The sequence below is a fragment of the Phragmites australis genome, chromosome 8 (genome assembly GCF_958298935.1).
Source record: "Phragmites australis chromosome 8, lpPhrAust1.1, whole genome shotgun sequence".
NCBI lineage: Eukaryota > Viridiplantae > Streptophyta > Magnoliopsida > Poales > Poaceae > Phragmites > Phragmites australis.
Window position 1 is genome coordinate 29,311,625 of NC_084928.1, and position 24,526 is coordinate 29,336,150.

A 24,526-nucleotide genomic window follows, 5' to 3' on the forward strand; every position below is an offset into this window, starting at 1 on the left:
TGTTCTTATTCTCTTTATTTTCTCTTGTCTCCAACAGCTTTACTTCGAAGGGATTCGTGAAGGGAAAGAATAGATAATCCCGTTCTAAAAGTAATATCTTTGTAACGGAAACCGTAAAGAAAAACCATCAAAACATTAAATAAACGAAAATCACTTTATAAAGATATTTTAGACCCAAACAAAAATCAGTTGGGATGATCTAACCCTTTCCCACCCCTCTCCCTATATTCAAAACATCACTATGCGAACTCTCCTCTCCCGCACCCACCCTCCCGCGCCCATCTCTACCACATCCTTCCTCATCTCCTCCACCGCCACCTCCGCCGCCGCCTCCAAAACCCTAGCCCCGAGCCCCAGCATTGCCTCCCTCCTCCTCGTCTGCCGCTTCGTCGCCATGGCCGCCGCCACCGCGGAGGAGTTCGTGAAGGGCCGCATCTTCCCCAATGGCGTCGCCGTCATCACGCTCGACCGCCCCAAGGCTCTCAATGCCATGAACCTCGGTAAGGACCACTCTCCCCACCTCCTCTTTGACCTCCGCGATTGGGTGAGGTGTGATTTGAGTCGGAGTACCTAGATTTAGCGGAGATTTCGACAGGTTGGGGATCGTTGATGTGATTCGGGTTCTCTGCTTTATGGGATCCATGCTAGTTTGGTAATAGGTGAAGTTTGTGTTGCGCGGTTGGTGAAGTAGCCTATGAAGCACCTGTTCAACTGGTACGAGATTTTAGTTGGGTTGTACGCCCGAAGCAGCAACTAGTGACCAGATAGCAGTCAAAACAATACGTTGCTAACTAGCAGAGAGCTAAGTGAAGCTTGAGACTGGGGTGTTACTTTGGTAAAAAATTATGTCGATTTTGTCACAGTGTTCCCAAGTTATATTTGTGTTATTGGGAATCTGGTTGCACTAAGATTGGGATGGCGTGATCACGGTGATACTAGCATATGCTCATCTGAAAATTTTGATAATTAACACTAACATCAAATTTGAGACTGTCATTGACCTAAGTCCTTGTTCTGAATGTTGCAGTTTTGTAGGATGCCTGTGAGAAATGTGTTATGTCCTGCAAAACTCTTGCATTCAAAACAGCCCTAAATTGTGTGGTCAAGGCGCATTGTTCTATACAACTATAGATAGTTGTAACATTCTTAATTGCAGGAACGCAGATTGCATATCTGAATATGAACAAAGAAAACATGATTTTAAGTTTTTAACTAACATCCTAGTTTTTCAATCAATCCCAACTTTTTTTGTGTCATTAAGTAAACTTAACCTTGACGAGAGCTGATTTGTGCAAACTAAGTACACTGACATTAATTCCCTTAACCCTGCATAAGAAGTAAACTGATATCTTATGGAAGTTTGAAGTGCTGTCTAATTGTCTTAACGGAACTGAAATGTGTTGGTTCTACTGATCAGAATACTGACAAAACATTTTTGTTAGATTAACTCCTTTCTGGACATGTTCTACAGTAAAAGTTAACAGAAAGGAAAATCACCTGTCCTAGAGTCAGTGCAATAGAACCTGAACTTAGTGGTCCTCAACAGATGATTAGGGGCTGCAACGTGTTGCCATGGCCTTCTCTGATCTAAGATTCTTGTTGAGGATGGGTCATACTTTGTAGATACGAAGGTGGAGGGCATATGATTTAGCGGCCACTGGGAGTTACACTCAAAGCATGTGTACAGCTATATTAGTTGTTGATAATAGAAATCCGGATGATGTGTCCTGTTACTCCTGTAGATGCCCGTTTTACATCTTTCTCCACTTAGAACTTTTATTTATTTGCTTATTGAGGTCCACTAACTTATTTCTAATCTCACATTATTGCAGAAATGGACCTTAGATACAAGGCACTTCTTGATGAGTGGGAAACAAATCCAAGTGTCAAGTGTGTTCTTGTGGAAAGCAGCTCCCCCCCCCCCCCTGCCTTCTCAGCTGGTGATTAATCTTTTTATTTTTTATTTATTTTATGAGTATGCTAGGCAATGGATGTTGAACACAGTGTTTTGTCTTTTCATTTTCGGAGCATTGGAGTTGTTTTCAAATATGATTCATGGCCAATGCAGGGATGGATATTAAGGGTGTTGCTGCGGAAATACAAAAGGACAAAAGCACACCACATGTGCAAAAGGTCTTTGCTGTTTTCATGTGTGTATATTGATCTGATTTTACTTTGAAAACTCATGGCTGTTTCATTGCTTCTTTTTGTACAAAAGTTTATGTCACACTATTTTATGTTATTTATTGTACCTTTGCTCAAACGTGCACATATAGTGACTACTTCTTAGTGTAAACTGCAGGTGGGATGTGAAGAGACTCGCTAATGATTGCACAATGCCAGAGATAATAGAGGTCTAACTATAGCATGATAATGCCTTCCTGGACATAGCTTTCCATTGCTAAATTTGAAACGTTTTGGTGATTTGGCCATTTTTGCTACCATCTCAAAATTTTATAAGGCCCTACTTGTATCCGAGAAGTTGGATGTAGAATGTTGGCTGAACAGAGTTAGAATTTGAATTTCACAACCAACTTTAAAGAAATGTGATATGACTGTAAGTGTGCAGTTATTTAAATTTTCAGTTTAACTTTTGTCCATGGATACATCCGAACCTTGAACTGAGATTTAATTTAGAATTGAATTTCAACCATTAATTCTACCATATACAAACAAATGAATTCAACCTCCTATCAAGATGGAAGAGTTAGGATCAAATTTGAGGAGAGTTAAACAAAATTTCAATTCTGGGATCTTAACCTCTGGCATCATGTTACTGTATTGTGTTGCTGGATAAAGGTTTTGCATTGATGGCTGAAAGTAGTTGATGGTGTTATATCCTCCTTTACCCAAAATATTGTTATCACCTAAGTCACTAAGAAGTACCCTAATCCCTTTTCAGGTCTTCACAGCAGAGTACTCGTTGATTTGTAAGATACACGAGTATGCAAAACCGTATATATGCTTGATGGATCTAGTGACGATGGGATTTGGAATTGGACTATCAGGACATGGCTGCTACCGCATTATTACCGAGGCAAACTCGACTTTATGTTTGTTTTAATGAATTTCATTTTAGGTATTTTAATTCTGAAGACTTAACTTGCTTGATGTGCTATTATTACAGAGAACACTCCTAGCCATGCCTGAAAATGGTATTGGCCTGGTCCCAGATGTTGGCTTTGCTTACATTGGTGCAAAAGCCCCAGGAGGGGGTGCAGTTGGTATGCTCCTTGTATGTCTTGTCCTTGTTGCGTTAATTCATAAATAATGCCTTCTGCTACTGATTTCCCTGTCAATATATCATTTTCTAATATGATAGCATAAAATGCATAGTATTTAGCCTTTGATATTCCACCTTTCTTCCTCATGCATTCCTTGTATGCATCTTGATCTTTTCACCACTTTGCTCTGTTTGCTCTGTCTTCGTTTTGCTCTAAATTTGTTTTGAGAAGACTACTTTTTGGGGAGCATAATTAAGTCAAGATTTAGGAAATGTTCCATACTTTGGATAGGGAAGTGTTCTACAGTTCTAAGCTCCGAGTCTTGCATGTTATGCTATTCTTATTCAATCACATTAATATGTAAAACCGAAATTATATTTTTTTTTATTGATCTTCCTACTAATAATGAGTCATGACATTGTTGTGGCCTTGTCTACTCTTCTAAATTATGGAACAAGCTAGCTGTTCTCGAACGTGTACAATTGTTGGTATCAGATAGTGAACTTTTTTGTTTTCCTTCTCATCATAGACCACTTTCGCTTCTTTCAGGAACTTACCTTGGAATTACAGGAAAAAGGATATCATCACCTGCTGATGCTCTGTTCATAGGCTTTGGCACTCACTATGTACCTTCCGGAAACTTGGGAGTCACTCAAGGAATCCCTCTTGAGTGCTAACTTGTATGTTCCTAATAATTTCTTGGTGAAAACATATTGAATAGTAAATACTATCAAAATCAATATACGATATCGGTTATTCTTCCATATTTTTTTCTGTTTCCTTGTCCATGTAACTTATAGCTTATCTTTCACGACGCAATAACTGCTTGTTGTCTCATCTGTATCTTTTAATGGTACCTTGGTATCTGATGTTCTTCCTTTGCAGCACCAAAGATCCTTACAGCGATGTTGAGTCAGTCCTGACAGGATACAAGAAAGAACCAGAGTCTGAGACCCAACTGGAAAAGCTTTTACCACATATAATTTCTTCTTTCAGTCCTGATAAATCAATTGCTGAATCTGTGGAAGAGCTAAAGAAGTGTACTCAAAATGGTGATGCTGCAGGTAACCTGATATGCAGCATTCCCTTTCAATGCACTGAGACAATACTGATATATTAAACATACAAATGCCAACTGCACTTTGATTTGAAAATGACCCTACTAACTGTGTGCTATACTGCTACTTAAGAATTAAATTTCATGCTAACTAGAGAAGGGATGGTTGTATTTACATGCTTACTCGTTCCTTTGGTGGCTGCAGTGGCAGAATGGGCTAATGATGCTTTAGCAGGAATTAAGAAAGGTGCTCCATTTTCTCTTTGTTTAACACAGAAGCATTTCTCTCGAGTTGCATCTGCGTATGGGAACAGGGAACACTATCTATCTAAGGTATGAATCTAGTATCGTGTACAATTGAACATTTTTTAATGTTAGTCAACCATTTCTCTACATATTGTTAATTCTGGTGTTTGGTGCGTTTCAGCTGGCTGGTGTTATGAAAGTGGAATATCACATTGCCTTGAGGTTGTCGGTTCGAGATGATTTTGTGGGAGGTGTAGGTGCTGTTTTAGTTGACAAGGATCAGGCAAGTTATCCATATGACTTTACTTTTCATAAATTGTTTCATCGAGAAGGATTTGGTAGCAACTGGCCATGTGTTGTGCATGTGTTAAGCATCACCTTCCATAGGTCAATGGGCCTCCCATCTACTGATCTAAGCCCTGAACCTAGATAAGGTTCAACCAGTTAGAACACACTGCTGTCCACTACAACTGGTGGGGTCATAAATGCTCCCGAGTCCAGAAATTTGTAATGAAGGTCGACAGTAAGCCATCAAGTTCCCTCACTTGAGGAGTTGAGGGTAAGTTGATTGATTTAGAGGGTCTGGGATAAGATGAAAGTTGTCCTAAGCTTATACTTCCCAAATTGGCCCTATTAGTCTATTACCATCGCTAAGCTTGGCCTTATGCTTTAATTCACAAGCCAGCTTATTCAACTTATAAAACAAATTAGCTAGCTAATTAAGTAAGCTTAATAAGCAGTTTGGCGACTCCAGCTGATAAGACCTTGAGCTACTTCATCTGACTTAGGCTTCTATTTGGAAGTTGGGCCTAGGATTTTTAAAGGCCCAATAAGTCAGCTGTTTTGGCCCTAGTTTAAGTTTTGTAGCTTTGTAAACCTGGGGTCAAGCTAGGCCAAACATTACCCTCACAGAAGCTTAGGCTTTTTACTAATAGCTTTTGCCCCTCCAAACATGAATACATGGACTAATTAAACTTTTTCAAATAACTTAAATGAATCAATCACTAAGTCATGTGCACATTAGGGCCCATTGGATCACATGGTTTAAGTTGGTTTACATTGCTTAGATTGCATAAGAGAGATGTCATTTAGTTTCATGTGTTTTCTCGGAAAATATACGTCATTTAGTTAGATATTGGTTTGAATTTGATTTCTTCTTATCTTTAGTTGGTTTAGTTTGGTTTATCTCTAGATTCAATTTGTTAGGAGCCTCTTCTAGATAAGGAGGCATTTCCATCCTTTGGAATTTAGCAAGTTCTATCACCCTAGTAGCCCAGTCTATGGTGTCTTCATCCCTCTTTTTCAGCCGTCCCCTCCCAGCTCAATTCGTTACTGTGGTTATCCCCATTATGGTCAAATGTAAACTAGTAGAGAGAGTAGAGATAATTTACCACACACGAATAACCATAGCATTGCCTTCTGTTTATATAGCCATATCTGAGTGCATGAGTTGATAACTAACCCAAGAAAGAATTGGGCATGATCAATGCATGTGTGCAGTAGTTTTTTTTTGTGTGTGTGCCGGGGGGGGGGGGGGTATTTGCCAGTAAGAGCCCTAGTCTAACACTAAGGTAGATGACACACTACATTTTTAATCATTGTGTGTAGATATCACATTGGGTAGTATTTTTGAGAAATGAGTACCCTGGGTTGGTTTTGAAATTATAATGACTTCTCTCTGCATACAGATTGAAAGTTCTCGGTAAAATTATGTAGAACATCCTGTACTATTTAACAAGCTTTTCCTGGGGTGTTTGCAGTAAGAGCCTTAGTTTAACACTAAGGTAGATTACACACTACATTTTTAATCATTGCGTGTAGATATCACATTGGGTAGTATTTTTGAGAAATGAGTACCCTAGGTTGGTTTTGAAATTATAATGACTTCTCTCCGCATACAGATTGAAAGTTCTCGGTAAATTTATGTAGAACATCCTGTACTATTTAACAAGCTTTTCCTGAATTTGAGCATTTTTGAGCTGTTGATCAGAAAAACTGAAGTAATAGATCATGCTATTCATTCATGCCTTGCAAACTCTGTGCCATTGCTGGCAAAAAGGATAATTACATGAAATCATGTGCAAGTTGGATTGATATTTGTTTGTCTTGTAAGATGAAGTAGCTTCATTTCTACATGGCAACTGGCAAGTAATAGAATTCGGGCCCTAAATGTATGATGTGCTTTTCACTCGTGATAATATATGTATCTGCATTTATTTATGGAGTGGTATTGCATAAAATATTCATGCTCGGGAAGGTTATGCAAATCTAATGTGGTGGCGGCACACTTATTAACTAAAAGATTAAATGAAAAGGACCTGGACTTCTGATCGAATTTTCTTGTCACCTTGCAGAATCCGAAGTGGAATCCACCCACTCTGGAAGATGTAAACATTGGTGAGGTTGAATCTGTTTCTAAGCCATTAGCTGCTGAGGCTGAGTTGAGTGTGTGATTTTTTCCATGGCGACATGTAATACTATGGCTACCTGAACATCCGTTTTCCTATTGATGGTGCAATAAGAAAGTACAAAACATTAATGCGATGCCCATTGAGCCAATAAATACCGTGTTTTTGGAAACCAATTGAATTAGCACATAAGAATCTAGGGCTCCACCTGCCCTTGCGCACCATTGTGTTTTCCTGTCTTCCACTTTGATAGGATATTCCAGCCATGGTGCAACCGTAAGACCATGTTGCCAAAATGTTCTAGAAGTGCTTGCCACTGGGCAGCGCTTTATAACTATACATGTCATTTTCTGTGGTGTGTTTGAAAACTGGAATACAAAAATCATGGTTTCCCCAGCAGGTTTTTAAGTCATCTCTAGTGGTAGTATATAAAAATACAACTGATGTGTATGGGTATCATATCAATATGCCAATATGGCATCAGCGCTTCTCGAAGAGCTTGCAATACGTGACTGGTGCTGATAACAGCAGTGCTGCAGGGGTCGTCTGCTGATGGGAAAGGTGCGTTCTTTCGTTTTCAACTCTTCAATTAATTGATGCCTGTTTTGCTAAACAACATGCCCTGCCTATTGTTTCGATATAATAATCCGATGGCCATCAATTTTATCTATTCTGTTTGACGGATGGCAAGCATGGAGTTGATATTTTCTACGAACAAGCGGTGTCCCATGCCTGGCGCTTGGATGCATTTTCTTAGCGTCCGACGGACACAGCAAATCATGCTTGCGATCAATGAAATTTGGCATTTGTTTGGATGGAGTGGAGTGGTATGGGCGTCATTTCAATCGAATTTTACTCTGTTGGATGGCTAAGTCGGCGACCAAAAGAGGGGGCTAGCGAACCAGTTGGTTCCTTGCATTGGCCCTCGGGTTCGATCCCCGGTGGCTGTCTCCCAAGGCACTCGCTCAGTACCTCTGTTGTTGGGTGGGTGTGAGTCTTCATATTGAAAAAAAAAAGTCAACGACCAAAAAGAGTCTCTCCGGTTTATGCTCTACTCCGATTTTCTTATTCTTCTCCTGATTCTCAAGCTCTCACTGCCAATTGGCAACAATTGGGCTGGCAGTTGTCTAGTTCGATACTCGACACCGATGAAGTTTTTACAGAATGAGACCAAAGACGTTGACCAGGCTCTAAAGGGTTTGTTTAGTAGATCTCTCTAATCTAAATTTTTTAGGAGAAACAATTTTTTGTGAAAAATGATTTTGTAATTGAAAGTAATTTTCTAGGTAAATAAAGTAAGTGATTTTATGTAATCGAAGCTATTTTTTCAGCTATCAACATCTAGTTTATTTAAAAAAATCATTCTTACAGTATCACTCTGGGTACAAAGTTGTACGCTTCCGTATGATAGAATTCTCACTGATTCCCTCCACTCTAAAAGGTGGTCTATATCTGTCAAATAGACTGTTAGTTTCACTGAAACGTGCAGAGCTGCTGAGCCTATCTCCAATGTTATCCATATGATGGATTCTTATGCTTGTTGTTCAAGCTAAATAATCGCCAATCAGTTACTCTCCCTGAGCGGCTGAGTAGAAAGCCACCTCTAGTTGCTAAGCGATAGGCCGATCCTGAACGGGTGCTGCCTGACGGACAGATAAGAAGCAACTTCTGCTATGGACAAAATTGAAGAACCTTCGGCTTTAGCTCACCCATCGAGCTCCTGTCAGAAACAGAGGGAAAAGTCTCATCCACTAGTGCGTCATCAACTTGCTGCTAGCTGGTCCAACTTGAAGCGGAGCAAGAGCGCCGCGTCATCGCTTGCTTCACCGCAAGGCGCCAACACGACAGGGATGTCGCGCCGCTGGGTTTCCGTCACCGCGCGCAAAAGGGTGTGCTATTCGGCCTCTGCGCTCGGATAAAAGGCGGCGGCGAGCGCGAGGGGATCAGCGGGATGATTGGGACTTGGACGCAAGGCAACGCGAGACGGCGGGCCCCCCGGCAAGATGATAGGATTACGGGTTAGACCGTCTCCGATCATATTCATTTCATTTTATTTTCTTACTGATTTTCTTTCTTGTTTTTATTTTTTTATTTTTTTATCTTCAATAGCTTTCTTTTGAAAGGAATCTTGAAAAAAAAAAAAGAGAGAATCTCGTTCTGAAGGGAATAACCTTAGAAATCTATTCATGACGGAAACCGAAAAGAAAAATCATTAGAGCGCTAAAGAGAACAAAATCCCTTTACGACGAAAATCTGAGCCGTGAAGGGATTCCCTTGGACAGTCTTACCGCCTGCCGATGGAGCGTTCCCATCTACTGTGGCATCAGCAGCCTACTCGCAATCGGATCCGCCAGTCCACGGCGATATTAGCTGACTCGGACCCGCCCCGGCTATCTCAAATTTTACGAATTATAGATGAGAACGAAATATCTAATTTTATAATTTTCTTTCGCTGACACGTGAAACTCGCAGAGGAGAGTATGAAAATGACTAATATTTTGATAAAATTTTATGAATTTTAATCTTTTTGCCGATAAGCGAAAAAGATTGTAAAACAAAATTTGAAATTCCTGATTTTGGGGTTGGCGCGCCATGTGGTACTGGACTAGTAGTACAGTAGTGTATCGGCACAACCGGTTCCGTAGAATTCTACATCGTTTCCTTATGTGAGCGACCGAGCCCACCTGTTCGAAGCCGGGCTTCAACGCGGGTGCTCACTAGGGTTTTAACTCCCACTTGCTGAACTAAGGGTCTATTTGTTTCAGCTAGAGATTCTGAAAAGCAGCTTATAGAAGCTGAATTGTGAAAAGCTGGATTGTAAAAAGCTGTATTGTGAAAAGTTTTTAGTTTGTAGATTCTAAAAAACTTTGATGAACAGTTTAGTAAAATGGACTTTCACAATCTATCAAAAGCTGAGAAAAACCAACTTCTCATATTCCCACAATCCAACCAGCAGATTTTAAAAAGCTATAACCAAAAGCTATCTGTTTGTTTCAGCTTTGGATTGTAAAGAGGTATGCACAGGTGTACATGTTAAATAAAATATAAGTGTTCGCACACTGTGAGTTTTAGCGTGAGCGTTTGCATGCGTAGGAGGTATGTGCGACTCGTATGTGTTGTGGATTGTACCCTAATAAAAAATGCCGGTCGGCCGGCGATGAAACGACATCCCTCGGGGCTCAGCGCCTCAGCCTAGGCTAGTACCGGCAGCCACGTACGGGGCTCAGATGAATCGATAACGGTTTCACTTGAAAAACCGTGAAGGGAGAGCTGGTGTGCTCCGAGCTCCAATGAAATGACTACACCTATCCACCGCGTCTCTATTCTTGTTAACTCCACGGCATGTTCTTCGGCGGACCTCACACGTGTGGACGTGTGCGATCTCGTGGAGTCTCGTACAGACAGTACTATAGCTATTCCTATAGTACACGGTTTTCGAACTCCAAATTCTCTTTTTTTTCTCGTTTCTCAAGGCAGTCGAGCTCCCAGAAGCCCTCCTCCAGATTGGATATAGGGATGCTAATGGGGCTAATATCACCGGAAACGTTTTTTTATTCCTGTTCCTATTTAGTTATCAAAATTTTCTTCTATCTTCATTTTTATAGAAAATTTTATAAAGATCAAGTTTCTAATATATAATATTTCTCCTAAATAATATAATATTTGTTCATATATATATATACATATATATATATCTCGAAATATAATAGGAAGCAGAGATGAGGAGCGTCCTCACCCCAATATTTGTTCATTTATATATATATATATATATATATATATATAGTGTATATATATATATACATGTGATATTGAAATATAATAGGGAGCAGGAGCATCCTCACTCCATATAAGTTTATGGGGTTAATTTTTCCTATATCCATTCTTTAATAATAGAATTTCTCGTAAATTACCGGGGAACCAAGCCCTATTGCCGTACCTAATTGCAGATATTCGATCAGCTGCAGCTTGGCGGCGGAGAGTGTGAGCTGCTGCTGATTCGGACGCGGAATCATCCGCTCGGATGAGGACACGGGCACCACGTCCAGGCGCCCTGATTCGGTTGGACATGTGGGCCCGCCTTCTTGTGGTCCCCGGCGCCGCGGCTCGGCAACGGAGAGGTCCACAGTGTCCGTGTCTCACGAGTTGGCCCTTTGCTGTGTCTCTTCTTCCGCCGCTGTTCATGAATTGGGAGCTTAAGCTTAATTTAAGAACCGCTCGTAATTCTTTTTCAGTTTGCTATGTGCTTAAAGCAGGTAATAAAATGGGGTTTTTAACTAGTGACACGTTCGCTAGATCAATATCTGGTCACCATTTTTTTGCAACTTTCCTATCGAGGAATTTTCTTTTTTAAAAAGTTTTTCTAGAACTTTTTACTGTGTTGATTCAACATTTTTAAAATGTTTATTAAATATTTTTTTGAATCAACATTTTTTGTTACATGCTGACTCGATGTTTTTTTTTGGTTGATTCATCAGTTTTTTTTCATACTTTCAACTCAAGATTTTTTTTTAGATTTAGTGCTTTAGCAGTTTCTTCTGACTTAGGGTCTGTTTGTTTGAGCTTTTGTGAAAAACTATGTTTTTGGCTTTTCTAAAAAGCTGCTTTTTGAAGTAAGTTGTTAATTTTTACAATAATTTTTTGGCTTCTCGGCACATAACTTTTCACAAAAGTTACTTTCAACGAACTTCTCAGCTTCTAGTTTATTTTTCCTCAGAAGCAGTTTTTGACTTCTACAGAAATCACTTCTCAGCAAACTCGTTTGTTCTGATTTCTGGTTTCTGAGCTTCTGACAGAAGCAGAAGCCAAAAACAGTTGAAAACAAACAGACCCTCAACATTTTGTATAGATTCAACATTTTTTAAATAACTGATTCAACTTTTTTTATTGATCCAATATTTTTTACCAATTGAACATTTTTTTTCATCGAAACACTTCTAAAAGATGTGGACAAAAAATATTTAAAAATGTGGATGAATTTTTTTTTTTGAAAAAAAATGTGCTTCAACTCTCTCGTCATCCTAGGGATCTACAAGATAACAAGATTTGAAAAGAGCAGAATGCAAGGATATTTGACACCAAATCTAGTTCATCACTTACTTCCCTGATACCATGAATATACTTTATGCTGTCATACTGTCATAGTATCGTACCAAAGATCTAATATGGGACTCTTACCTCTAACAAAACCTATCTACATGCCCCATTATATCCAACTCGTCACAGGTTGTGTCATATCCAAAACTTTATAAAGTTTGTATTGTTTTTTTATTGTTTCTATAAAGTTTGACACACAAAGAATTTATATTTCGCGTCATAGGGATATCAAAGATATGATGTGGCGCTGTTACCTCTAACAAAAACTATTAACATGTCATATGTATGTCATTTTGTCAGCAAGAAAGTAGCATGATGATCAACTCATCTTCGTATCTATCGCAACACCACCATAAAGATTCTAGAAGAAGCCACCGCGACATATACAAAATATAAACACATAACTCTGGAAACAACTGGACCCACATAACCCAAAATATCACACGCCTGCTCTGTTTCCTAAACCTCCCCAGCCTCCATCTCCATATAAGTAGCGCACTCTGCTCCCGCTCCTCGCCTCACTCAAACGCATCAAACACACAGCTCAAACAAGCCAAGAACATCTCTCGTTTCTTGTTCAAATCCAGCTTCCATACATCACACAGACGCGTGCAGTTGATCAAGGCATCTGCAATGGGCGAACTCATCCCAGGGTTGCCGGAGGAGGTGGCGAGGGAGTGCCTCGTCCGGGTGGGCTTCGACCAGCTGCCGGTGGTCCGACGCATCTCGCGGCAGTGGAAGTCGGAGGTGGAGTCGCCAGACTACCACCGCCAGCGCAGAGCGGAGGGGCTGACGCGGCCCGTGCTCGCCCTCGTCCAGGCCCAGCCAACGGCGCCGGCTGATGCCTCAGGCCCAGTGCACAAGCACTCGTCGGCGGCCGCTTCAGGAGGCGCGGAGAACTCCTACCGGGTGGTGCTGCTTGATCCAGTGGAGGGACGGTGGGTGCCGCTGCCGACCCTGCCCGGCCCGAAGGAGAACCTACCTCTGTTCTGCCAGGTCGCCGCCGTGGACGGCGGGCAGGGCAGGAAGCGGCTCGTGGTCGTCGGCGGCTGGGACCCGGAGACGTGGGCGCCCATGAACTCGGTGTTCGTCTACGACTTCTTGACGGGCGCGTGGCGGCGCGGGGCGCCCATGCCCGGCCCGCGCCGGTCGTTCTTCGCCTGCGCGGCCGTCGGCAGGGCCGTGTACGTCGCCGGCGGCCACGACGAGGAGAAGAACGCGTTGCGGTCGGCGCTGGCGTACGCCCCGGACGCTGACGCGTGGACCCAGCTCCCGGACATGGAGGCGGAGCGCGACGAACCGCGCGGGCTCTGCGTCGGCGGTAGGTTCCTGGTCGTCGGCGGGTACCCGACGGAAGCCCAGGGGCGGTTCACCAGCTCCGCCGAGGCGTTCGATCTGGAGACCTCGACCTGGGCCCTCCAGGAAGGCCTGCTCGAGGACGGCGCGTGCCCCAGGACCTGCTGCGCCGCGCCAGGGACAGAGCGCATGTACATGCTCCGCGACGGGCACCTCGTGGCGCGCGACGGCGGTGCAGCGTGGCGACCGGTGGCGCAGGTGCCGGAGGACGCCCGCACCGCGGCGGTCGTCTCTGCCATCCCTGACGGCCGTCTCGTGGTCATCGGCTCCGGGTGCCACGGCGGCGACCAGACCGTGTACGTGCTTCGCGAGGAGGCAGGGAAGGGCGCGTCCTGGGCGCGCGGACCGGCGCCGCCCGAGTTCTCCGGGCACGTTCAGGCCTCCTGCTTCCTCGAAATCTGAACTTTACATATCCATATAACAAGAACTACATATTTAATGGAGTAATGTGCTACAAATGTATGAGAAGTGAGTAAAGAATCAATGGTGGTTTTCATGGTTTTTGTTTAACCAGACGATGGTATTATCATTTCCTTTTGATGTGATTATCATTTTGCTACAAGAGCCAAACGATGGGGAAAATTTGCATGGAATTGCTTCGCGCGCAACGTTTTGTCTGTTCAGTTCAGTTGGAGCGGTGTGAGCTTCTAGAACATTTCGTTGGAAAAGTTTCCAGGACAAGAAAGTTTCTATTTTGGGACCTCAGCGTTCAGATGCTTCTGCAACGGCCGACAGCATAAAAAAGGGTGTGCATGGGCATTTACCGGACATTGTAGATTACCGGACAATAAATTACTGTTTATTGTAACTATAGTAAATTACTGTTTATAGCTGTTTTTAGTAGTGATTTTAGATAGGGTTGTCTGTGCACCCTCCTATAAGGTAGCGTCATCCCTAGGCTGACTTCGTGTGATGATGAATCCTGTTGTCTTTATATGATCTCTCTAGCCATGTCGTCATGATATTGCATTACAGAGATTTCAAATTCGTTTTATAATTTTTTTTACCAGCGAAAAAACAAACATTCATGAAATTTTATCGAAATTTTTTATATTTTCATCCTCTGCTATGTGGTTCTCACATGTTAATGGATTTTTTTAAAAAATTAGATATTTCGTTATCATTCAAAATTCACGAAATTTTTAAACCGTCGTTCCTATTTTGAAACGTTCGATGGTAACCTACGGTTGAATCTCCAGTATCCAGGTCCCCAGAAGAGCAGGAGGCTCGCCATTGAGCTGAACCAGTATCTTTGCATTGAAAAGGAAAATGATCGATTTAGCTCAATCAGTTAACCGCTGAATAACGACTCATCTGGAATTTATAACACTAGCACCGGTCAGCATCGGTCTCCAACGCTAAACACAAACCAACTGTACTAGTGGAGCAAAAGTCTTCCCCGCCAAATTCATTGTACCATCACAGATTCGATTCAGATTCACGGTGGTGAATGCGAGGAACCAGCGAAACGAAACTTGAGCCTAAACCGGGAGCTGCAAGTGGCAAGTTGATCGATCTTCGGCAGACTCGGCGCGCGGCCTTGAGGCTGAGAGTGAACACGAAAATTCTATTAAAACATGTGAACCTATGTCTTATCAAGATCGTTAATTTATATAAAAATTTGTATCAAAGTGATAGATAGACGAAAGAATCAACATATATTAGATAAAAATAATGAACCATTAAGATAAACCGTGTGCATAATAACTACATTTCCCATCGAGAGCGAATGATGCAGACGTCACCAGCACGGCGACAGCTTTGAAACCGCGGCGTGCCCACGCTGTCACAGACGTGGACCCGCACTTACTCGGCGGCCCGGCCAGCGGCGGCGGCGGAACGGGGCGTCGCGCTCGCGCCCATGCCGCGGTTCTGATACTTCCTGGAGCAGCAAGCGCACATGCATGGAGTATGGACACCTGTCGTCGGCGGCTCGGGGCTGCGCCCAACGATCTCGATTGTGAGCTCGATCGATCGATCAGATGCCTGCGTGCGATCCTGGTTGATGAGTGGGTCGGTTTCGGGAGCTGGGGATCGGATCGACGTCGTTTTCCGTCGCTCTCGCCGCCGGACCGGATTGGATCAGGTTCGCGTCGGGTAAGGTGATGCTGGGTTGGCCCGGTAGTGTCGGCACTTTGACTCGTCTCGGTCAGGGCCGGGGTATTTCGGATTGGGTTTGGACCGGCCCAGCGAGATGGAGTAGTGGATCGAGTAAAAATGTCATACATGCCGATATAGTGCTGGAATTTTTATTTTGGAGCCCCTTTTGAAAACATATTTTACAAATAGATCTTTTAGTAAAAGATGTTCAGAAATGGATCCTTCGCACGGCGCTATCACATGGTTGAATCGGTTGGATGATGTAGCAAAGCACGGTGCCAAATAGGTGTCATAGTTAAATAGGTGCCATTGCCATACCGTTTGGCGCTATGCTATGGGAGTATGGCCGCCAACGAGTCGGCGTCGTATCTCAGTAACTATACACCTCACTGACAAGCCTCCAGATGGGTCAAACGGAGGACTGGATGGGCTAGACTTTGCAACTAAATTAGTCTTGACCGGGCATCATCCTCGTGCAGATGGCTTCTAGATCTTATCTAGATGATCATGATCATGCCTACCATTCATTTCATGACCCCATTCAACACAAAAGGCCAGATAGGGTAGGACGTGAAGGAGGGGGAACCTGGTGACCAAAAGAGAAGGCCAAAGAAACAGAGGGTGTTCAGTATACTGCCCCATCCTGTACGTACGTCCAATGGGGCAGCCACAACATCATTACATGATCACACATCCGGCCGACACTCATCTGAGCCTGCTGCAGAGCACATAATTTCAGATTCATCGTGAGGCGAAAGACATTGAGCAAGTCCAAAGGTTTTACTAGTAACATAAAAACTGTAAAAGTCACAAGTCGTACCATTTTACCTTAACTCGTATACACACTGTGAAGACCAGGTATAAAGTTGGCAGATGCTGGAGAACGTACGACTCGATCAGAGATTGTCGAAAAGACACATTCCAAGGTGTCACTCATCCCCTCCCAAGCATGCGCCATGATCAGAAGAGCTCCAGTGCTCGAAAGCCCAAGCTAGGCACGCATGGCATGCAATCGATCGAATCCAATAGGAACACTGCCCCGTTTTCTTCGAGGACAAGAATTTATCGAGCATGATTCAGGCCGCTATCCATGCAGGACAGCCATAATGGTGCCTGTCTCAAGCATGCTCAGAAATAAATTTGTCTCTTTACTCTTAAATTTTTTTACTTTTATAGTACGATGTCAAATATCATGATATCACGCTATTTAACTACGGTGTCATGACATTCGATACTATACTATTTATATTACTATGACGCCATAGTATTTAGCACTATACTATTTAACTACGGCACTATAATATTTGACTATGCCATCCAACCTATTCAGCCTATATCCTACATGGCATATCAAAACACCTTGTAGTGACCGGACCAATAGCGCCACAAGTGATGGCGTCGTGCAAAGGATTTATTTCTAGATATTTTTTTAAATGTTCATTTGTAAAATATGTTTTTTAAAAAACTAAAAAATTAAAATTCCTACATGCCATGCACCATCAAGGATGCTGCTATATTTGCTGGGAATACAGATACAGCTGACTAGCTGTTGAGAGTATATACGCTGCATGCAATGATCATCGTGGTAAAGTCTGTTACCGCGTGTTTTGCATGGAATCCAGCGACGCCATTTCTTACCTCTTATTTTAGGGGTGTTGCCATGGCGCTTCAGCTGCTGCAGCGGAAGTATATCATCGATCCGGCTTGCCATGCAGATACTGTAGCACACTTGGGAAAAAAAGGCAAATATTGTATCATACTCTAAAGCAACAGAGATGTTCCAGTGTAAAGCCCGCGTTTTTGCACCGGATTGCCAAACCCAGGTTGTGCCGACCACCAGGCCACCACATCTCAGCCCAGTTAGAGCAGCCCACATCGGACAGCCGAACCATGATTTTTTATATATTTTTTATTTCTTTAATATTTTCAAAATACACGACCATTAAAAAAAATCGCAAGTCTAACATACCGTAGCCCATTCAACGGGTGATAACAAAGCCTCGCTTGTTGAACATGTGAGATGTTATAGGCCCTGACTGTCAGCGAATTAAATAACCGGAGGGAGAAAGATCTCGTCTGTTCGGCGGACGAGATCAAGTTCTCGCCCGCTGAACGGGCGAGGCCTTCGTGGCATCTCCACCGTGCAGGCTCAACCAAAAAGTCTCGCTCGTTGAGAGAATGAGATCTTTTGAGTATTAAAATCGGCACGGCCGACCCTGCTACCTTATTTGTTTCCCATTGAGCCGAGAGGAGAGGAGAGGAGAGGAGAGAAGAGGGGATGTGAGGGTAGGAAAAATTACGTGGTGAAGCTTTACGGGAGAAAAGAGGTATATTTTTTTTGTTTTTTTATAAATTTGGTAGGATAGTCAGTAGTGTTAGGTTTTGATATAGGTTAGATGTTTGATTTAGAATTTTTTTACACATCCTGTAGGATAGTCACTAGATGTAGGTTAGAATGTAGATCTAATTTTAGAATTAGAGTTTGATATAGTTTAGCAATTAGATCATTTTTACACGCATATTTTAGTAATTATGTAGTATTTAGATATATATTGGATATTAAATGTAGGTTTTAGACATAGCGTAGTGATAACTGATGTAGTAGTTGTAGATTTAGAGGTGTTTGATGTACGACTCAGTAATATTTTGTTGCAGTATAGATTACATGTTGGGTTATATTTGTAATGAATTTTTCATTCTAGATGTAGTTTTACATAATTATTTATATTCTGTTACAATAATGTTAGAGTTTTTATCGATGGTTGCCAGCACTACGTGAAAAAAAATCATATTGACGGGTGATAACCGGTATTAATGACGGGTCCTGTACCAGTCACTCTTCGCGTCACTAATAATAAGTTTAGTGACGGGTGATGACCTATCATTAATGAGGTCACTAATGTTTAATCATTATTCACGGGTCGTAACCGCGACCCCTCAATATTAACTAAATATTAGCGATAGGTTGTAATGATGAATATTTTTTGTATTTTTTTGACACAAAAAGTCAAAAAAATTCACCCAAGACATCCCAACATAGGCCCGTCTTATATACCTTACAAGCCACACTTTTTTCACATTGTTTTCAAGTTTGCGTTCTATGAGAATCGAACCCGTGACCTCCTCTTCGCACGTGTAGACATCTTACCACCTCTGCTATCACGTAATTATAATAGAAACCAGATATTTTATCTTTTAACCTTATTTGCCAAAGGTCATTAGTAACGCGTTATAAACATGACCCGTCACTAATGACTAATTTTGCCAAATTTTATCAAGGGTTATAATTTTGCTAAATGATCTTAAATGAAAATTTTGTCAACTACAAAGTTGTAGATCTCACTGAGTTCTACAATATTCATATAAAATTTGTCTCCGTCCGACTCCGTATGAAAAAGTTTGTATCCAATCTATGCAGTGTTCAGTAAAATAGCCATAACTTTTGTATGCAGAGTCCGATTTCAACGTTGGATCTATACTTTCGAAGCAAACGAGGAGGCGCATCCGAAAAAAATATAGGTCTTTATACCTGTACCTTTTTTGACCCCCAAAAAGGCTCGTAAACCCTCGACGGGACCTCTAAAGTTTTTTTTATCGAAAATTAACCTTCTCCGATTTGCTTGAAAATTTTTGGAGACATAGTGCTACATCTGAAAGTTAGTGCTGCGCAGACGTTTTATCAATATGAGGTACCAAACTCACAATATTTTTTTTTTGAATTTGCAAGTTTCAACTTTGTGACCTTATGCGTGTCTTTTTAAATGATTCCTACTAGTTTTACACTAGATCCAACACTTTAGTTTATGACACTGTGTGTGGTTCATTTGATAGTCTTTATATATTTATTTGTGCATTTATATGACTTCAAATAAAAAAGTAATCAACTACAAAGTTGTAGACCTCATAGAGAGCTAACATTTTTATATAAAGTTTTTCCCCGTCTGAGTTAGTATAAAAAAGTTATGAATTTTCTACCCGACTAGCAATGACTCGGGATCCAACTAGTCATTAGTGATGGGTCACCTAAAGGCTTATCACTAATGAGTCAACTAAGACACCGTGACTAATGAGCGTGCACTCTGTATCCGTCACTAATTACTGATTCATTAGTAACGGGCTTTTAGGTAACCCGTCACTAATGAGTATGCTCTCTCTATCCGTCACTAATGACTCCATCATTAGTGACAAGTTTTGAGGTCACCCGTCACTAATTAGTGTACTCTCTCTACCCATCACTAATGACTCCATCATTAATGACGAGTTTTGAGGTCACACGTCACTAATGAGCTTTTGAGGTGACCCGTCACTACTATATTTAGTGACGGGTTGTTCCCTCGCCGTCACTAATGACCCCTCATTAGTGACGGGTCTTGGCCGAGTCCCAACCCGGGTCACATATTAGTGATATGTCATCATTTAACCCGTCACTAATAGTGCATTAGTGACACGTACTGAGCAGCCGTCACTAATGACTTGTCGCCTTTGATGGTTTCTTACGTAGTGCAGGTATGTTGGATATGTGGTGGTTTAGGATTTTTTTTATGGGGAAGATGAAATATTATATTGTTAGGAATGTGTAGTATTGTATGCATTTTAGTCAATAGACAAGAGTATCTCTAGACTTATGCACAAAAATATTAGACACTTGTATGTCTGATTGATGCGAGGTTTCCAAATAGGCCCCAAGATTCAAGAGATGACCATTAGTATTATGAGCAACTGTTACAAAAAAGGTGTGTACTGGGAGGTGTTCCTGCTTTGGAAAGATGAAGTGTGGAAGAGCTACTTGTAGAATGTTGTGTACAGAGGTTGGCCTTCTATGTTGCTTGTGCATTAAAAGAATAAGGAGGCAGTTAGGGAGATGCAGGATGGGGGTACGCGGACGCGGAGGGTGCTGAGAAAGAGTATGAGGAGGATGTTGATCCAGATGATGCACATTCATTGGATTATTCGAATGAACCTACCGGTGAGGCAAACAAAGGGGGAACGAATCCCTTCTCTAATTGAATAGATGGAGCGGGATGATCATGTGCCTAACGAATCCCCTGAGAACATCTCAGATGATGAGGACGATACTCCGGTTCTCGTAGACTAAAACAATCCTAATTTTAACAACCTTGTGGTGAATGAGGGGAATCAAGTGGCCTGAGAGTATACGTAGAATGAGGTGACTCAAGGTGCTAGGTATCCTACCAGTCAGGCCATGAAGGTTGCTGTGACTCAATGAGTGACATCGCTTCGATGTCAGTTTTATGTTGTCAAGTCATGTAAGAAGGAATATGATGTCAAGTCTATGAAATGACCACACCAAAGTAACAACTTTTACAAAAAATCTCTGTTAAGCATCAATGTCATAACTTTTTCAGCTTTCACAATAAATTCTATGCTCCAACCCCCATGCATGCCCATGCACCAGCCCCCAACCACTATAAATAACTCCACCCTCATCCATTGATACATCACTCATCACTCATCTCTCCCAACTATAATGTCTTTCTCAGCTCCATCAAACTTACCCAAGAAATATTGGGGGATTTGTATCCCCTAGGGGGCCAAATCGTCGATGTGCTTCTATAACAACTCTTGTAGACTTCGCGAGTTCCAGGACATCTGCTACACATATGGCCTACGCTTGTTCATGTGTGCCAACTACTGGTACAACAAGCCTCAACATGGACCATACGAGTACTCACCAGCATAGGGACATAGATCACTCATGTGACAGTTTTTATATAATTTCAAGCAATGTCTTACTAATCTCCCGTCATTTTTTATTTATCCAGTCTCCTCCACCTATCTTTGACTTCATGGAATGGTTCGATATGGAGCAAAATGAGCACTAGAAGCGGTGGGTCGATATGAGCATGTGGTGGAGGAGGGAAGCGTACGAACGCCAGGAGTACGAGCATCGTCAGGAGGAACTACGATTAAAGTGTCAGGAGGAGTATCTCATGAGGAAGACAACGGAGGAGAACGCCACGACTGAAGCACACAAATTAGCAATGAAAAGGAAGCGGGAGAGGACCCATTACGCTAAGGCGCAGGGCTTTGAAGCCCTGCGAAATGGCAAATATTCTAGGTGCATTTAGTAGAGACCATTTATTGTAACTCAACATTTTTGCATTCCCTAAGATATGTTAGGATTATCAGCGGCATGCTATTAAGTTAGTATTTAGACGTACTGTACATGCCAACGTTTGTTATCATTAACTCTTTATGGTTATGGTCCTTTCGTGCAGCGATGATAATCCTATGTCGCATGTAATATTTGCTAACGTATGTAAACTCCGTGCCGGGTTCTATGTTAATAGTGCTTCACAACTACAATTGTTAAAAAAATAGAATTTGTATTCTCCCAACACTACTTCACTAAAAAATTACTCATACAATTTTACATCAAATAAATAAACAAATATCGATAAATTTTCATGGAACCAAAATTTTTTAAACAATAACCATTATCACCAACTATTTGTATAACCAACATTTCTCGTCGAATGAATGTGCACTATTTTTTAAATTGTCATATAAAAAAGTTAAAGTTAAAAAAATAAAATTCTATATATGCACATATCGTTCATTCAGTGGGCGAGTACAACATGTCGTTCGCTGAACGAGCAACATGAAAGTCTCGGTCGTTCATCGGGCGAGAACTTGATCTCGACTGTTGAACGGGTGAGATCTTCCTCTCTCTGGTTATTTAATTCGCTGACACCGGAGCCCACAAGATCTCACTAAGGTCTCACCTGTTGAACGGACGATAATAGATTAGACCTACGATTTTTTAAAACGGCAACATATTCTCGAAAATATTAAAGAAATAAAAAATATAAAAAAAATTCGCGGATCCATCCTTCCCTGGGCCGTTTGGTTGGTTCCTCTCTGTCCTATCATAGATCATCACCACAACGCTGAACCCAGAGTGTGGGCCGTACCGTGAGGTTCGCAGGCTCATGAGAACTCCAGAATTTTTATTTTTTATATATTTTATTTTTCAATTTGCAAAATTATAAGAGTAATCTACCGTCGCCCGTTCATTGAGCGAGATCAAAATCTTACCCGTTCATCGGGCTAGACCAACGGTCTAGACCTTGTGATGAGCCCTGCAAAACAGAAGATTAAAAAGTATGAAAAATACGATCAGGCCACGTCTCACCTGCTGAGACCTTTCTCTTGCTCCCTGAGACCTTTCTCTTGCCTACTGAACGGGCGAGCGGCACATCCGTGCATGATGCCTTGTGCTTGTTTGTACATGTGTATTTCTTTTTTTATTTAACTCTTAATTTTATCTAAGATTGCATGAGTGGTCTAAAAATTCTAAACGTTTTTATGAGAAAACTAGAGCTTACTAAGGACCTATTTTAATTGATTTAATCCAAAAATCTAAGCCAATATTTAAATTAAATTCTCCAAAGAAGTCTACATTTATAACTTCTAGAAATTTTTAATGCCTCAAATAAATTCCCAAAAATTAGAAAAAAATTCACCAATATTCTTCTCATGTGATGTACTAATTTATAAAAAATGTTCCAACCCTAGGTTATTTGGTGAAAAAGTGAGTTCCTCTGTAATGCTCTATTTATATGTATTTTTATCATTTCATGTGATATTCTTTTTTTAATTCAATTTGAATTCAATCATACACAAATTCATCCAAATGCTGCAAATCAAGGGATAAGTTCACTAGAAGATTATCATAAAAAATTGCACAAATAATATTAGGTAAGTTCACTAAAAGATCATCGATGCAATGCGGTATAAACTGATAAACAGTTGAGATAGATACTTAATATACATACATTTAGAAAGTATAATCATGAAAGATAATTGATATGGCTTAAAAATAACAAATTTACAATGTATGATAGGGGTAACTTATACCTATAATTTACATAAATAACTGAAAGGACAAAGCTAAACAAAGTAACAATAAAATAACTGAAAGAATTTGGATTCAATGTCTAACCTATAGTTAGACTAAAACAATTGAGACAGATATATAATACATGATAAGCTGTAAATATAATTACATAAATAATAAGTAAGCTCCTTGCCATTATGAAGAGCAATCTCACTACTTACAAAGCTATGTTTGAATCATAGCTAAAGTTTAACTAATAACTTAAAGCTTGTACGAGCCATTATTATACTAATGGAGGCACATGTCGTTGTTCTTTTTTTTTTTTCACGGGAAGAGATCAAGTCGTGAGGATCTTTTTTATGATGATAAAATAACCTAGAGTAAGTTCACTAAAAGAATATCATGAAATGATAAAAAATACATATAAATAGAGCATTATAAAGTAACTAACTTTTTCACCAAATAACCTAGGTTGAAAATATTTTTATAAATTAGTATATCACATGAGAAGAAGATTAGTGATTATTTTTCTAATTTTTAGGAATTTATTTGATGTATTAAAAACTATTAGAAGTTATAAAAGTAGACTTTTTAGATATTTTTATTAAATATTGGCTTAGATTTTTTAGATCAAATCAATTAAAATGAGTTGCTTGTGAGCTCTAGATTGCTAATAAAAACGTTTAGAATTTTTGAATCACATATGTTATTAATAAAATCAAGAATTAAATGAAAAAATAAATACACACGTGCAAACAAACGCAAGGCAGGAGACACGGACATGCCGCTCGTCCGTTGAGTGGGCGCGAGCAAGATCTCGTCCGTGACGTGATCGGACCATATTTTTCGTATTTTTTAATCTTATACTCGGTGGGGTCCATAAAGTCTCGCTCGTTCATCGATAAACCAGCGACGGTAGCCTCTTACTTCCTCTGTTTCACAATATTTATCCATAGTTTCGAGAGTATCTATCTCAAATTATTTGTCTATTGTAGTAACTAATGATGCTTTATGGTTTATTTTTCTGCTATACCATTGAGTGTATGCATGTATTTACTCCAACGCTGGTAAGTTATTTGCTCTCATGCTTGTATTGATTAGGGGTAGCATGGTCATATCACTGTATTTTTCACTCGATTTTAGTATTTCTTGTTTTATACGCAATAGTGGATATAGACAA

At 40.9% G+C, this 24,526-nt stretch overlaps 1 protein-coding gene and 1 pseudogene across 1 annotated transcript; both read left to right on the top strand.

The window, feature by feature from the left end:
* The first annotated feature begins 98 nt into the window (after positions 1-98).
* Positions 99-7,856, top strand: LOC133926946 (3-hydroxyisobutyryl-CoA hydrolase-like protein 3, mitochondrial; annotated as a pseudogene).
* A 4,669-nt stretch (positions 7,857-12,525) lies between these two features.
* On the top strand, positions 12,526-13,895 carry LOC133926948 (F-box/kelch-repeat protein At1g80440-like). The gene has a single exon (XM_062373133.1). It carries the CDS (start codon positions 12,663-12,665, stop codon positions 13,785-13,787), a length of 1,125 nt encoding a protein of 374 aa, XP_062229117.1. The 5' UTR covers positions 12,526-12,662; the 3' UTR covers positions 13,788-13,895.
* The last annotated feature ends 10,631 nt before the right edge of the window (positions 13,896-24,526 follow it).